Raw genomic sequence first — 13,577 nt, 5'->3', positions numbered from 1 at the left:
TGCCACATGTCCACATGTCTTCCTTTCCCTTTCCCGTTCCCTTTCCCGTTCCCTTTCCCTTTCCTTTTCCTTTTCCTTTCCCTTTCCCTTTCCTTTTTTTACAGGAGGAAAATTGCAAAGCCAAGTATGTATGTTCTGTCCAGAGAGGCATCTACATGTTTACCTAGAATCACAAAATTGTGGAATGGTTTGAGTTGGAAGGGACCTTAAATTCATCTCATTTCACCCACTGCCTTGGGCAGGGACACCATCCACCAGCCCAGGTTACTCTGAGCCCCATCCAGCCTGGTCTTGGACACTTCCAGGGATCCAGGGGCAGCCACAGCTTCACTGAGCACTCTGGCATGGCTTCCCCACCCTGACAGGGAAGAGCTGCTTCCTCAATATCTAATATCTTTTAAGTTTGAAGCCATTTCCCCTTGTCCTGTCCCTCCAGGCCCTTGTCCAAAGTCCCTCTCCAACTCTCCTTGAGCCCTTTTAGGCACTGGAAGGCTGCTGTGAGGTTTTCCTAAAGCCTCGTTTTCTCCAGTCCAAAGAGCCTCTTTCTGGGAAAATACATTATTGCTTGGTCCAGCAACATTTGTTCTGGGAATTTTTGTTCTCTTTTTATTACTAAGAACAATAAAATATTTGATCAAAATCAAAGGGGAAAGGCTTTATGTGCCTATAAATGCTTAAGGCACATAGAGATTGGTAATACTGGAATATTAAAGTTACCAGATTTGAAATCACAGGTTTTAGTACTGGGAATATCATCCTCTACTATTTCTTTCTGTTCAGTGCTTTTAGTTTAATTTTTTTACTACCATATATCTTTGGATAATTCAGTTTTCTTTGTATTTCATTCTAGAAATTGGTCCAGTGACAATAACCACAGATCCCAAGAAATTTCAATTTGAACTTAGGGAACTTTATGTTCAGGTGAGTAACTTGTTTCCTGTGTGGTCCTAGCAAAGACTGTCTTCTCATGCCATCCTTCTTCTTGTGCTGATATTCCTGCTGCAAGCATTCATGAGGATGTAGATCACTTACCTCTGTCATTTTGCCTGCACAAACCGTCAACTTCCTGCTCATCCTAATTTAGGGTTATGATTAATTCCTTTGTCTTAGTTCACATCATTGTGTGGAGACTGTTTGATAACACAAGAAGGAATAGTTAGATAATGCTAACATTTAGTTGGCATTTTCATTTGTCCTGCCCCTTGTCTACAGACACTTTTATGGGCTTTTACTGTGTTATGCATATTATATTTCATGAACACCATTCAAACAAGAGGACTGTAAGACCCATCAGGTTTTCCATAGGTACTGCCTTCCCTGCCATGCATTACTTGGCAGTAATGAGGGCTTCTTAGAATCACAGAATATCCTGAGTGGGAAGGGACCCACAAGAGTAACCCCTGTCCCTGCCCAGACACCCCAACAATCCCACCCTGTGCATCCCTGGGAGCGTTGTCCAAACCCTCCTGGAGCTCTGGCAGCCTTGGGGCTGTGCCCATTCCCTGAGGAGCCTGGGCAGTGCCCAGCACCCTCTGGGGAAGAACCTTTCCCTGAGCTCCAGCCTGGCTCTGCCCTGACACAGCTCCAGCTCTTCCTTTGGGTGATAGAAAGAAAGGAGGAAGTACTGGAGTGGAGTTTTCCTTACTGACAGAACATATGCTCCTATTGTCCTGTCTTTAACCACGGAAAATGCTTCTGACCTGTGGTGAACCTTGCTGGAGTCAGTAGTTCCAGACAGGCTCTCCCTCAGAAACTGCCACACGATATAATCCTTGTAAGAACAGATTGCTTGAAGATTACTTTAAAAGTTGGCAGGAGGTTTGAAATCCAGAGGAAACAATAGCTATTACAGTTTTCTCCTTCATGGGGAAATTTAAGCTTTAAAACTGCATCCAGTTTTCATGTCTTGTTTCCTCAACAGTTGTACTGGACAGTAATCACAACTCTTTCTAAAAGGTGGATGATTTAGGTGAAGCTTTTGGGAATTTCAAACTCTTCATTTCTAATCAAGTGGTTTAAAAGTTTCTGTCTAATTAATTTTAAATTTCATTATTTAATTATCACATATTTCATAATTACATTCAAGATATACTCAGTCTGCTATATGAAGGCTCTCACTGACTTGTATTCATCCATTGTAATGGTGAAGGGCCAAAATAGAAATCAGAAAATTATTTGAACAAGACTGATAGGTCACCTTGCAGTAGAGAAAATATAAACACTTTCTACAGGTTTGTTACCAGTATTTTTCCAAAATGACTGATAAAAGATGCAAGAGTGAATGTTGTGGAGGTAGAGGAAATTTTGAGCTGGGTTCATTTTGAGAAAGGGCATGGACCAAATATTCTCATGAATGAACAAAGCTAAAATTAAGGCAAAGATAAATATTTCAAGGCATCTTGTGTATAAAACATATTAAATCAAAATATGCTCAACTTGTCCTCCCTGAACATCAGGTAAGCCCAGCTCTTGTTTTCCATTCATCTGTCACAGAACAGTTGGAGGGTCTTTTGGTTGACATTTGACAGGAGGTAAAAATTGGGCTGTGTACATTTCACTGCAGAAACTGGGCCCTGTTCCTTTTACATTCAGAGTGATAAAGAACATATTCCTTGGATACAGGATCAGCTTAGGAGGTATCACCTATATTTCATCTGTAACTACCTTTGAATCATTCTTACAGATAGTGTGATAAGAACGTGGACTTGGGCAGCAATGGCTCCTTAGTGTTGTTGTTTTTTTGGGATTTTTTTGTTTGTTTGGTTTTTTTTTTGGTTTGGTTTGGTTTTTTTTGTTAAGCAGATTTTTTTGTGTATTTCTGTGGGCCTGTTCAAACTGAAGGGAAAACAAAGCTTCCTGAGCTTCACTCACCACAGCTTTTCCAGAAAGCTTCATGAGGAAAGCTTTAATTTAATTTCAATTTGGAGAGAAAGGCAGGAAATACTGAATGTACTGAATGGAAAAATTTCTACTTTTTAAAATTTAAGTAAAGACAATACTAATGTTTAATGTTAGGAAGCAATTCTGCCTGTGAAGGTGGGGAGGCCCTGGCATAGGGTGCTCAGGCATGCTGTGACTGCCCCTGGATCCCTGGAAGGGTCCAAGGCCAGGTTGGACAGGGCTTGGAGCAACCTGGGATAGTGGAAAGTGTCCCTGCTCATGGCAGGCGTGACACTGGATGGACTTTTAAGGTCCTTCCAATCCAATCCAAACCATTTCATGATGATGATGTTTTGTTGTTCTACCTTTTAAGAGTATTATTCTACATTATAGGAGTAAAAAAGTCCATGCTTGTTCTCAGAGCAGCCATTTAGCTCAGTAGTGCTTTTCATGTTCTATGTAGAAAACAGATGCTGCCATATAGAATATTATGAGATGGTAATCAAGTAGACTTCAAGTAGACTTCTACTTCCTGTTCCAAGTAGATGTCTGTATAAATTAGCTATTATTTTGACTTTGCCCACAAATTAAAGCTTTATGTGGAAGAGTCTTCTGCTGAAAGAATTTGGATATACTGATGTGTCCCATTGGACTGTATAGGCATTGCCAAGATAAAGTTCTGACGTGTGTCAAAAATCTTCTTGGAGAGTTCTCTCTTGAATTTCAGTCTGTCTGGAGTCTACTACTTGCTTTTTCCATAAAACTAAGGCTGCATTTAGGAGAACTGACTTTGAAAAAGAACAATGGTTCTTACATGACTTACAGAAAAACAGTGACCACAGGCTTATTCTTTAGCGTAGATGAGAAACTTATTGATATTCTTGCTTTGAAATTGGTTAAGGATACTGATAGATTAACCTGTAGAAAGTGTTTACATTTTCTCTACTGCAAGATGACCTATCAGTCCTGTTCTAATAATTTTTTGATTTCTGTTTTGGTCCTTCACCAATACAATGTTGTTCCTGACAGGAACATTTCACTGAGGATGAGCAAAACTCTTAAGTATGAAGGACTGCTCTCTTTTTGCCTTTTTCTTTCCTATCATGTGTGGATTTGTATATACATATGTGTGAAGGCATGTTGATTGTAAAAATAAAAGAAATCAATTTTATATGTAATGCTGAATCTATGCAGAGATCTATTGTAGATGACAGCAAGTTTTACAGTTTGTATCAACTCTTTGGAAAGTTCTGTCTTCAATATGCCAAGTTAATTTTTATGTAAGTTAGTGAGCTTTTATTTAAACAGTATTTTTCCCAAATTCTTAATTCAGTGAGAAAAATGAATCCTTTCCTATTAAGATAAAGTCATACTTGGAAGCATTTTGATTGAACACATGCTCTGAAAAGCCTCCAGCTCTGCAGCTGCTGCAGTGCAGAGCTGTGGGAGCACAGCACCTGTGCCCTCTGCTGAGCTCCCTGTCCCAGGGTGGAGTCCAGGGCAGGTTGTTGCTGCTCTGGTGTCCAGAGGTGCTCCTGGAGCTCGGCACTGCCTGCCTGGGACTATTTCCCATCTGTCTGTGCCCCTGACCATCCGTGACTGCTGTGTGCTACCAGAGCAGGGGAGTTGTCAGCCAGGAAGGGAGCATTGTAACTGTGGGAAATGAAGCTGTCACAAAAGCTGGAGCTGAGCAGGACATGGATAAGAGTGAGCGTGACACCAGCCAACATCAGGGCTCTTCCTTTGACTTTATTTCCCCTTTGGAATTGTTGCAGTTGCTGCTTGTGAGTGTGTTAGAGCACTCTGCAGAAACCATAAAATCCTTAGGGTAGAAAAAGTGAATAAATGATGAGAGGCTAAGGAAGTATCTGTCTTGAATGTCCCAAAAGAAAGAAACTTATTTGGTATGGTTTTCTTTCTTAAAAGAAAAAAAATTACGTTTTATTTCTACTTGTGAACAGGGTGGTGGAGACTGTCCAGAGATGAGCATTGGGGCAATAAAGATTGCTCTAGAAATTTCCCTGCCTGGCTCTTTCATCTATGTATTTACTGATGCCCGATCCAAGGATTACAGACTGACCCATGAAGTGCTTCAACTCATCCAACAGAAACAGTCACAGGTATTGAGGGGATTTGCATTCCCAGCTGGGTTGTGTGTTTAATGCTCTGTTTTCTCAGTGACTAGGGGTAGAATTCTCCTGTGTGAAACTTGGTGAAATCTTATTACAGAAGGGACCATAGTACTGCATTCTAAGTATTTAATTGTTTTTTAAAATAGAGTTAACTGATCTGGGTAAGGAAAAACTTAGTGGAATATTCTTTTATTATTGTGAATTAAATAATGCAACTGAATCTTCTACCAGTGTGTATGTGGTTTTGGTAGCTTATCACTTACGTGGATTTTTTTTTTTGTTGTTGTTGTTGTTGTTCTAAAAGAGGTATTATGTGAATGACAGGGCTGATTGATTTTTAAAGGGATTTTTGTCTATTAACTTTTTTTCTTCATTGCTTTTTCCATCATTACTGAGTGCAATGCCTCTGTCCATGCAGAGTAACAAACCCATCTCGACTGACACATTCTTCTGTTGTCTTGCCTTAATGCTGCCACGGCAGTGTTTTCCTCACCTATGCACCATGTGTCCAATGATTCACTGATTTTTTTAAATCCAGGTGGTGTTTGTGCTGACTGGAGACTGTGATGACAGGGATCATATTGGTTACAAGGTTTATGAAGAAATTGCTTCAACAAGTTCTGGTCAAGTTTTTCACTTGGACAAAAAACAAGTTAATGAGGTAACTTTGCTTGAGTTTTGCAATCGATAAAGAAAATGAGGCAAGAGTTATACTGTAAATCTTTAAGAGACCTGCTGGTGGGTTAGGGAGCAGAAGGGGAACTTCTAAATATTCTGGTCTTAGTATGTGGACTCTGTTCCACCTTTCCTTTCCTTCCTTTCTCCATCTTCTCCATCAGGACGCAATACTGTGACTTTTATTGACAATAGGGAAGTGTGAAGTGGCACATCTTACTAGAACCTGCCCAACTTCCCTCTGCCTGTGCCAGAAGGCTTCCAGGAGAAGAGCCTTTAAAAAAAGGAGCGGTTCTGGGCTCTGTGTGGCTTTTCTGGCTTTTCTGCTCAAAACAAGAGCACACATTTAACTTTAAATGAGCATTTTGTGAGCAAGCAAAGGACTGTTACTTAGCCTGGACAAAAATGGATATAGGAGAGATAGTGTGAACACTCAGGTTTCCATTGTTCACAGACTCATGGAAGTAACTTTAAATTGAGGTTATCACTGCAATACTTTTGCCACCTCTGCTGCCCTCCTGGTAACTGTGGTTCCTGACCCACAGCTATGAATGACTGCTTTGGGAACTTCAGTGAGTCTCAGACAGGAATGAAACTTCAGAAGTGCGTGAGAAAACAGTCTGGAGAGAGGTGAAATCACATGGTATTTATCTGGAGAGCTGGAATTGTTTATAAATGTTGTAAACATTCCCCTTTGAATTCCCAGTGTAGGCAATAACTAGCTGTAGTTTTTTAATAAAACATTACCCTGGTTTGTTCCTTCTTTCTGTGCTAAAATTCTGACAATGATAAATGTTGGAGATAAATTGCATTTTTCTACAGCTGTTGCCTAGAAAAATTGAAGTTCTAATTGGGAATGATAGAAGCTATTGGCAGTGATGTGAAGGTGATCAAAAGGAGAGACTTCCCAGAAGATTTATCCTCCAAAAATGAGGTTAAAATTTTGAAGAAAAGAAATTACCTGTTTGGTCTGTTCCTGGCCTGCATTTTGCTATTATGTATAAAGGGTAAAACTTCTCTGTGACACTCCATGAAATCCCTTTATACAGAAGGGATCATCATGGAGCTATATGGTCTTTAAGGGCCCTTCCAACCCAACCAATTCTGTGACCCTCTGATACTGCCAGTGGGGAACACTCTTTTCCAGCACTGTAGTCTTAGGGTAAAGGTTTGGTTGGATTGTTGTGGTTTTGTTTTGTTCTGCTTTTGAGAGGTAGAAGTGAGCAGATAAAGCCATTTGTAGGTGCAAGACAGCATCATGTTCTGGAGTGGAGCTGGCACGAGCTTCTTTCCTGGCTGCCTGCTGCTGCTTTCTGAACTTGGCACTTCTGTGTTTGTAAGAACACCAGCTTCTGCCTGAAAGGATAGACTGCTTTGGAGTTTTGGGGAAGGTTTTAAGCAGGGGGTTTCAGTAGCTGCTTTCACCCCGTTCCAGCTTCATCTCAACATTTCTTTTGAGTAAATAATCATGGAATTGTAAAGTTGTAAGATGTCCTGGGTTGCAAGATATCTTGAAGATCATCTCATTTCACCCCTGCTGTGGGCAGGGACACCTTCTACTGTCCCAGGTTGCTCCAAGCCCCATCCAGCCTGGCCTTGGACACTTGCAGGGATTCAGGGGCAGCCACAGCTTCTCTGGGCACCCTGTGCCAGGGCCTCGCCACCTCTGCACAAGAGCAGAGCATGAAATTAGTAGGCAATATTTTGGCAGAGTTTTTTTGAGAGAGAGGCAAAAACATAGCCCATGGCCACTGGAAAGAGATGCTTAAACATTGTAAGAGATTACCTAAGGTGGAAAAAAAGCAAACCCTAAATAACTTTCAGAAGTCTTCCACAATAACTGCCGAACAATTTGTGTTAAAGCCAAACCCAAAAGACTCTGCAATTTTAGTGATTGTTGACCCTACATAAATCTGTGTCTGGGCCAAGTGACTGTGAAAATGAGCTGACCAAATTGCTGCCATCCCCAGTAAAACCTTCTCTGTGGTTTCAGTTCTGGATCAGCACTGATTCCAAGAAGCACATCCACCAGTGGGTGGATGCAAACAAACAGGACATCTCACAGAGATCTGATCAGCTGTTTATGGGATAGCCCTCAGGCAGGATTCAGCCGCAATCAAACAATCATGCTTGCCCTCCTTTTTCTCTGAGGAGTCAATGATGTGTAAAGAATGCAGTTTATAAATGCTGAAGCACACTCACCGTTGTGGGCCTAGAGACAGCCAATGCTGGATTGGGGATTAGGGAATAGCTACAAAGTCCCTGCCGAGTACCCTGCCAAACCAACGACTTGTTTTGTTAAAACATTTTGATTATTCTACCCCCCAAAAACTCAAACAAAGCTATTTTTAGTATATAAAGTTTCAAACCATTCCTCTTGTTCTTGCCCTTTGAGCATTAAGTGCAGAATGAAGCAATATTCTAAGCTAGATACAAGGAAACACAGCAAAACAGTACTTGATACACATCCAAAGCTTGTGTACTGGGAAGACTATGAAAACTTAGTGCCTTTTTTTACATCTGAAAAACATGTTCTGATTTAAAATACTACAGTTACTTGGGCAAAATTATTGGAGATTGACAAAGTTGTGTTGGGTTCAGTCCAGCAAAGCATGAAATACATATGTATCTCCACTTGTCTGCTGAAGGTAGCTCATCTAAGAGTCCAGGATGAAGGTCCTGTTTTTTAAAAACTCACTGTGATTTCTGTGCATTAGATAAATGAGAATATTTATCTACTTAGAGTATCAAGGCCCCATCCCTGGGAGTGTTCAAGGCCCATGCTGGGGCTCTGAAAAACCTGGCCTATTGGAAGGTGTCCCTGCCTACAGCAGGGGAGCGAGACAAGGTGGGCTTTAATGTCCCTTCCAACACAAACCATTATAGGATTGTAATATTCTGAAATGTTGTCCCCAGTGTCTTGGGAAGCCTTTATCAAAGTGCTTTACCAAAGCATTGAAATCCTGGTTTTGAAAAGCGTTTCTTTAGGTGAGATTTCTCTGGTTGCTTTTGTAGACTCAGGACTTAATTTGCAATAATTGCTTGGGATTTAAATGGATCACAGAATATCCTGAGCTGGAGGGGATCTTTGGAATCTGCAAGGATTGAGTCCAACCCCTGTCCCTGCCCAGACACCCCAACAACCCCACCCTGTGCATCCCTGGGAGCGTTGTCCAAACCCTCCTGGAGCTCTGGCAGCCTTGGGGCCGTGCCCATTCCCTGAGGAGCCTGGGCAGTGCCCAGCACCCTCTGGGGAAGAGCCTTTCCCTGATCTCCAGCCTCACCCTCCCTGGCACAGCTCCAGCCCTTCCCTCAGGTTCTATTCTCACAGCATTGAGAATATTCCATAAGCATGGGTTAAATTCCCTGTTAGGAGGAGATTCTCTATTTTCATAGCTGTGTCCAGTTTCCAAAAGGTACTAATTTGACTTGAACTGAAGTTACATTACACCACACCTAAATATCCTTCTGTATGGAAATTCCTGTAAATGGTTGTGATGCCCAAATGTTTGTACTGATGCCAGGGGGGGTGTTGAGATGAACTGTGATGATCAGGAGAGTGGGAATATGGTGCTGTGGAAAATAGTGGAGATTTATTAGTCATTGGCAGTTCAGGTCATGTCTCCAGGTTGTTTTGATTGTTTGTGGCACATATGAGTCATTCCTGTGTCTGATGAATTGGATTGATCAGTGTGGATAGAGCTGGGAGTTCACAAGGACTGAGCTGGGGATTGGTCTTTTTCCATTTCTTCTAGTGTTGAAGCACTTGATTTTTCTTACTTCTAACCTTTCTGTAAGAAGGGGAAAATCCCTGTCCTTAGACTGCCTAAAAATACATCTTCCTTCCTGATTTTTAAAATAAGTAGAAATGGATCTTCCATATACAGAACATTGATGGGAGGACAACTGAGAATGACATGGGGGCACAGCTTTGACTTTTATGGAAGAAGGAGGTGTTGTTGAGTGGCTTGAAAGCTGGATGAACCTATATGGGCAAAACAAGAGAGTTTGGAATTGGATGACAAGCCTGTGAATGGAAGGGATGCTGTGGATGAGATGAGATTGAGGGGAGCCTGGAGACAAGACTGGTGACAGAGCATTTAGAAGGGATGGTGCAAAAGGGATTGTTGTTGTGGGGAAGGTACCTGTGAGATCACAAGGAATGGGGTCTGGTGGTGTTCACTCATGAGTGCTCTGCTGTAAATAGAGGTCCCTAAACCCATTTCTGCTGGCTCTTAGTCCTCTCAGGGGACAGCAATGCAAGGGTCACACCAACACAGCTGGGGTTGGTGTAACAGGTCCCTGCTGCTTATGACCAGTGTGTGTTTGGATGACGCTCCAGAGGAAGCAATTTGAAATCTTTTTTCACCCAGTTAAAGGTGTAAAAGGCACCTCCACTGCTTTTCAAGGATACAATGGAGGTGACAAAGTCAAAAGTTCAAAATTACAGTATAGAATGAAGGTTTCTTGCATACTTCTGTTTCTTGCCTTTTCTTCTCCCTCATCCCTAACAGGCATTATCCATTTTCATAGAAAAAGGAGGAATGGTTTAATGGGAGAAGCAGCTGAATACTTCTATTCTGAAGATACATAATGTACAGTGAATGCCAAACAAAGAAAGGAAAAACAAATTGTTACAGCTGGTCTTTCTCTGTTTTCTATGGAATTTGGAGTCTCTGGAAAAAATAAACCACGATCCTGTACCTTAGGCTTTTTGTCATAAAACAACTGCTGAAGGGCTTTTGAAAGGCGATTGAAAGCAGACAAGCTTAGTTCTTGTGGTTCCTAACTTTGAAGAGCTTGAGATCCAACACCAAAACTTTTCATTTGTGTGGTTTTCATACATGTTATATATATAATTCATGTTTTATTTTTACAGTAGTATTTTCTCATGCACTGTCTCAATTATATTTTTGATGTGCATTTAAAAACATTATTAGAATATTTTTCCTTTTTGGGTGTAAGTATGAACCTAAATTTACTTAAGCAATGAAATAGTTAACCTGAAATCCCGTTGCTTTGATTGCTTGAGAAATATTCTTGAGTCCCAGAATAAACAAATGGGAATAGAGGCCATGCTGCACAGATTTTCCAGGTTTCAGTGTGCATTCCAAGAAATGACCTGACAGCAGGGCAGGTTGCAAGAGCAAATTTTCTGGGGAAAAGTTATAAATCATTGCTCTATTTGCCCTTCCCCCTCTAATAATATTCATCACGTCACATTTTGGCAGAACAACAAAAGCTGCTGTTCTTTTGGGGGCTTTCTGTAGAGGTCCCAGAGGAGAAAAAAACCTACTTCTAAACCAGTGTTACAGCATTATTGCAAAGCTCTTTGGAATGACAGGGTTGGGAAATGGATCTCCCAGAATTGCCTATTGAACTTACACAAGCAAGCTGCTGCCAGACTGCAGACAGCTGGGTTGTTCTGTTGCCTTCCATTTTCGGTTTTGATCTTGAAAAACTCTCAGAAACTGAAGTTTGTATGGGTTCATTGAATTTTACAATCCATTTAAAAACTTACCTGTGGAGGTGAGATCCTGGAATTAAATGGGAACTTTTCCATATACCTCATACAAAAAAGTGTCGTGTTCATCTCACTGGGAGTAGAACATTGAAATTTCTTTGGAAGCATTTTTGGGCCCAGATGTATAATTTCTAAAGAAGAACTTAAATGAGTTGGATCTTTTTGAAGCCTTGTGATTCCTGTTCCAGGCTTGTCTAAAGCAAACACAAGTTGCTCCCTAGCTGGTGTCACCAGCTGTTGCACAAACCCCAGTTCTCTCTTGGGCCATGTTACTGCAGGGCTTTGAGCAGCACAGGCAGTTTTACTGGGATTTTTTGGGTATGTTGTTTTGCAAACATGCCAAAGCAGCTCGCTCGTGCACCCCCTTGGCGAGGGGACACCTGGTCAGTGCTGTCTCACCCTGTGCTGGGAGCACTCAGCACAGCTCAGGTGGGACATTCCTAAGAGTGGAGGGGGAATGATTGATGAAAACCTGCCCCCACCATTTCAAATTTGTTTTCAATGATGCCCTTCACTTAAACTTATTTCATCTTTGCACAAAGGTTGCTGGACATTCGTATTACAACATATGAGAACAAGAACACTTTTATAGGAGGTTGGAATCTAGTTTCTATCACAAAGTCATCTCACACACAAACCTATGGCATATTTCCATTTTTTAAAAGATAAAGTAGGCAAGTAATGCACAACAAATCAGGGGAATGAGGTTCTTTTGGGCAATGTGTTGAATTGGATCCTAGATTGAAGGACTTACCCTGGAGACCCCCAATACTGAGGGGTAACACATCAGCTTAGTTTATTGCTGGTTTCCAAGTCTTGAACTGACATAACCAAAAGATGGCTTTCCTTTACAAGATGTTTCTCAATGCCACCATGGTCAACTGCAGCTTAAAATCACGGTTTAGTATTACTGTGAGTCACATTCTTGTTGTTACACAAACCCAATATTACTTGAGTAGGATTTTAAAAATATGCTGCAGCTCTGTGATGTACAGAGGTGATGCAAAATCATATAGTTTGACAAACCAGGTGTGTTTCTGGGGAGGTTGGGTTGGTTGTGGTGGGTTTCCCTTGGCAACTTATCAAGCTCCCTCTCAGCCACTCACTCACCCCTCACAGAGGAGGAATGGGTTGAGGAAACTTCTGAGTTGAGATAAAGACAGGGAAATCACCGGTTGTTGTTGAGGGCAAGACAAAGTTGACTTAAAGAAAAGTAAATTGTTGCCAATGAAAATAGATAATCAACTATTCCTTCAGGCGGTGGGAAGCAAAGACAGGTAGGAGCACCTTTGCCTCCACTTGCCCAGCTCAACTTCTCCCCTGATTCCTTCTCCCTTCCCATGTGCCATCAGGAATGGGGTTGTGGTCAGTACATATGGGTTTCTCTTGGCTGCCCTGCCTCCTCACACCCTTCCTTTCCTTCACTGTGGGCTCTCCCATGGGCTGCTGTCCTGTCCCTTGTGTGGGAGCCTCTGTGCCCTGCAGGGACATACTTTCCAAAATGTGTTCCCCTCCAGTCCCACCTCTGTGCTCTGCCTAACAGTAATTTGTATTAGACGTTTTAGGGGAAAAAAACATTGGAAAAGTCCACAGATAGCAATTAATCAGTACATCTGGATGATAAAATTTTCCTTGTTGCTTCATGCAACTAATAATTGATGAGCAGAAATGTCCACAGGTTTGTGTCCCTAATTCCTTTTAAAATTTACCTGTGGTTGTTGTGTAGAGATGTATCCAGGTGTGCTTGGGTACTCCTTTAAACACCATGCTGACCATGGCTTTGCTAGTATCTTCTATTAAAGTTGCATTTCCTTTAAGTTTTCACATTTTCAAAAATAAATCAAGATGGAATCTCTACAAGACAGTAGAGACAGGCATTTCAGCAGAAAATATTTCAACAGCCAGTATTGCTGATAGTATAGTAACAACTGTTCTTTTGTGTTCCAGGTGTTAAAATGGGTTGAAGAAGCAGTTCAAGCCTCCAAAGTGCATCTCTTGTCTACAGACCATCTGTCCATGGCTGTAAATACTTGGCAGATCCCTTTTGATCCCAGTCTGAAGGAAGTTACAGTGTCCTTGAGTGGTCCTTCACCAGCAATGGAGATTCATAATCCTCTAGGTGAAGTACTTTATAGTTTCTTTTGTAACAGTGAGAAAAGAGAAGGAAAAATCCCTTCTGACAGTTTATTTTTTCCCAATATTCCATATTTTTTTTTCACTCGGAGGAAACTGGAAAACTTCCTTATTCTGTCCACTTCATCTCACCTCCACCTTCTTTGTTACTATTTGTCCTTGCATTCCGGATTGCTGGACACTTTTGCCTTTCATCTGTTTTTGTATTCCCTGAACCATCATTTAAGGTGACA

At 41.4% G+C, this 13,577-nt stretch overlaps 1 protein-coding gene across 1 annotated transcript in view; it reads left to right on the top strand.

Annotated features, from left to right (window-relative positions):
- HMCN1 (hemicentin 1) overlaps positions 1-13,577 on the top strand; it is a 167,586-nt gene that overhangs the window by 30,197 nt on the left and 123,812 nt on the right. Inside the window, exons 2-5 of the mRNA XM_068199489.1 lie at positions 851-921; positions 4,842-5,000; positions 5,551-5,673; positions 13,159-13,330. Of these exons, the coding sequence (XP_068055590.1) occupies positions 851-921; positions 4,842-5,000; positions 5,551-5,673; positions 13,159-13,330 (525 nt within the window). The remainder of the gene's footprint in view (positions 1-850; positions 922-4,841; positions 5,001-5,550; positions 5,674-13,158; positions 13,331-13,577) is intronic.

The sequence above is a fragment of the Anomalospiza imberbis genome, chromosome 9 (genome assembly GCF_031753505.1).
Source record: "Anomalospiza imberbis isolate Cuckoo-Finch-1a 21T00152 chromosome 9, ASM3175350v1, whole genome shotgun sequence".
NCBI classification, from domain to species: Eukaryota; Metazoa; Chordata; class Aves; order Passeriformes; family Viduidae; genus Anomalospiza; species Anomalospiza imberbis.
Note: the sequence above shows the minus strand (reverse complement) of the source record. Positions and strands in the feature narration are given on the sequence as shown.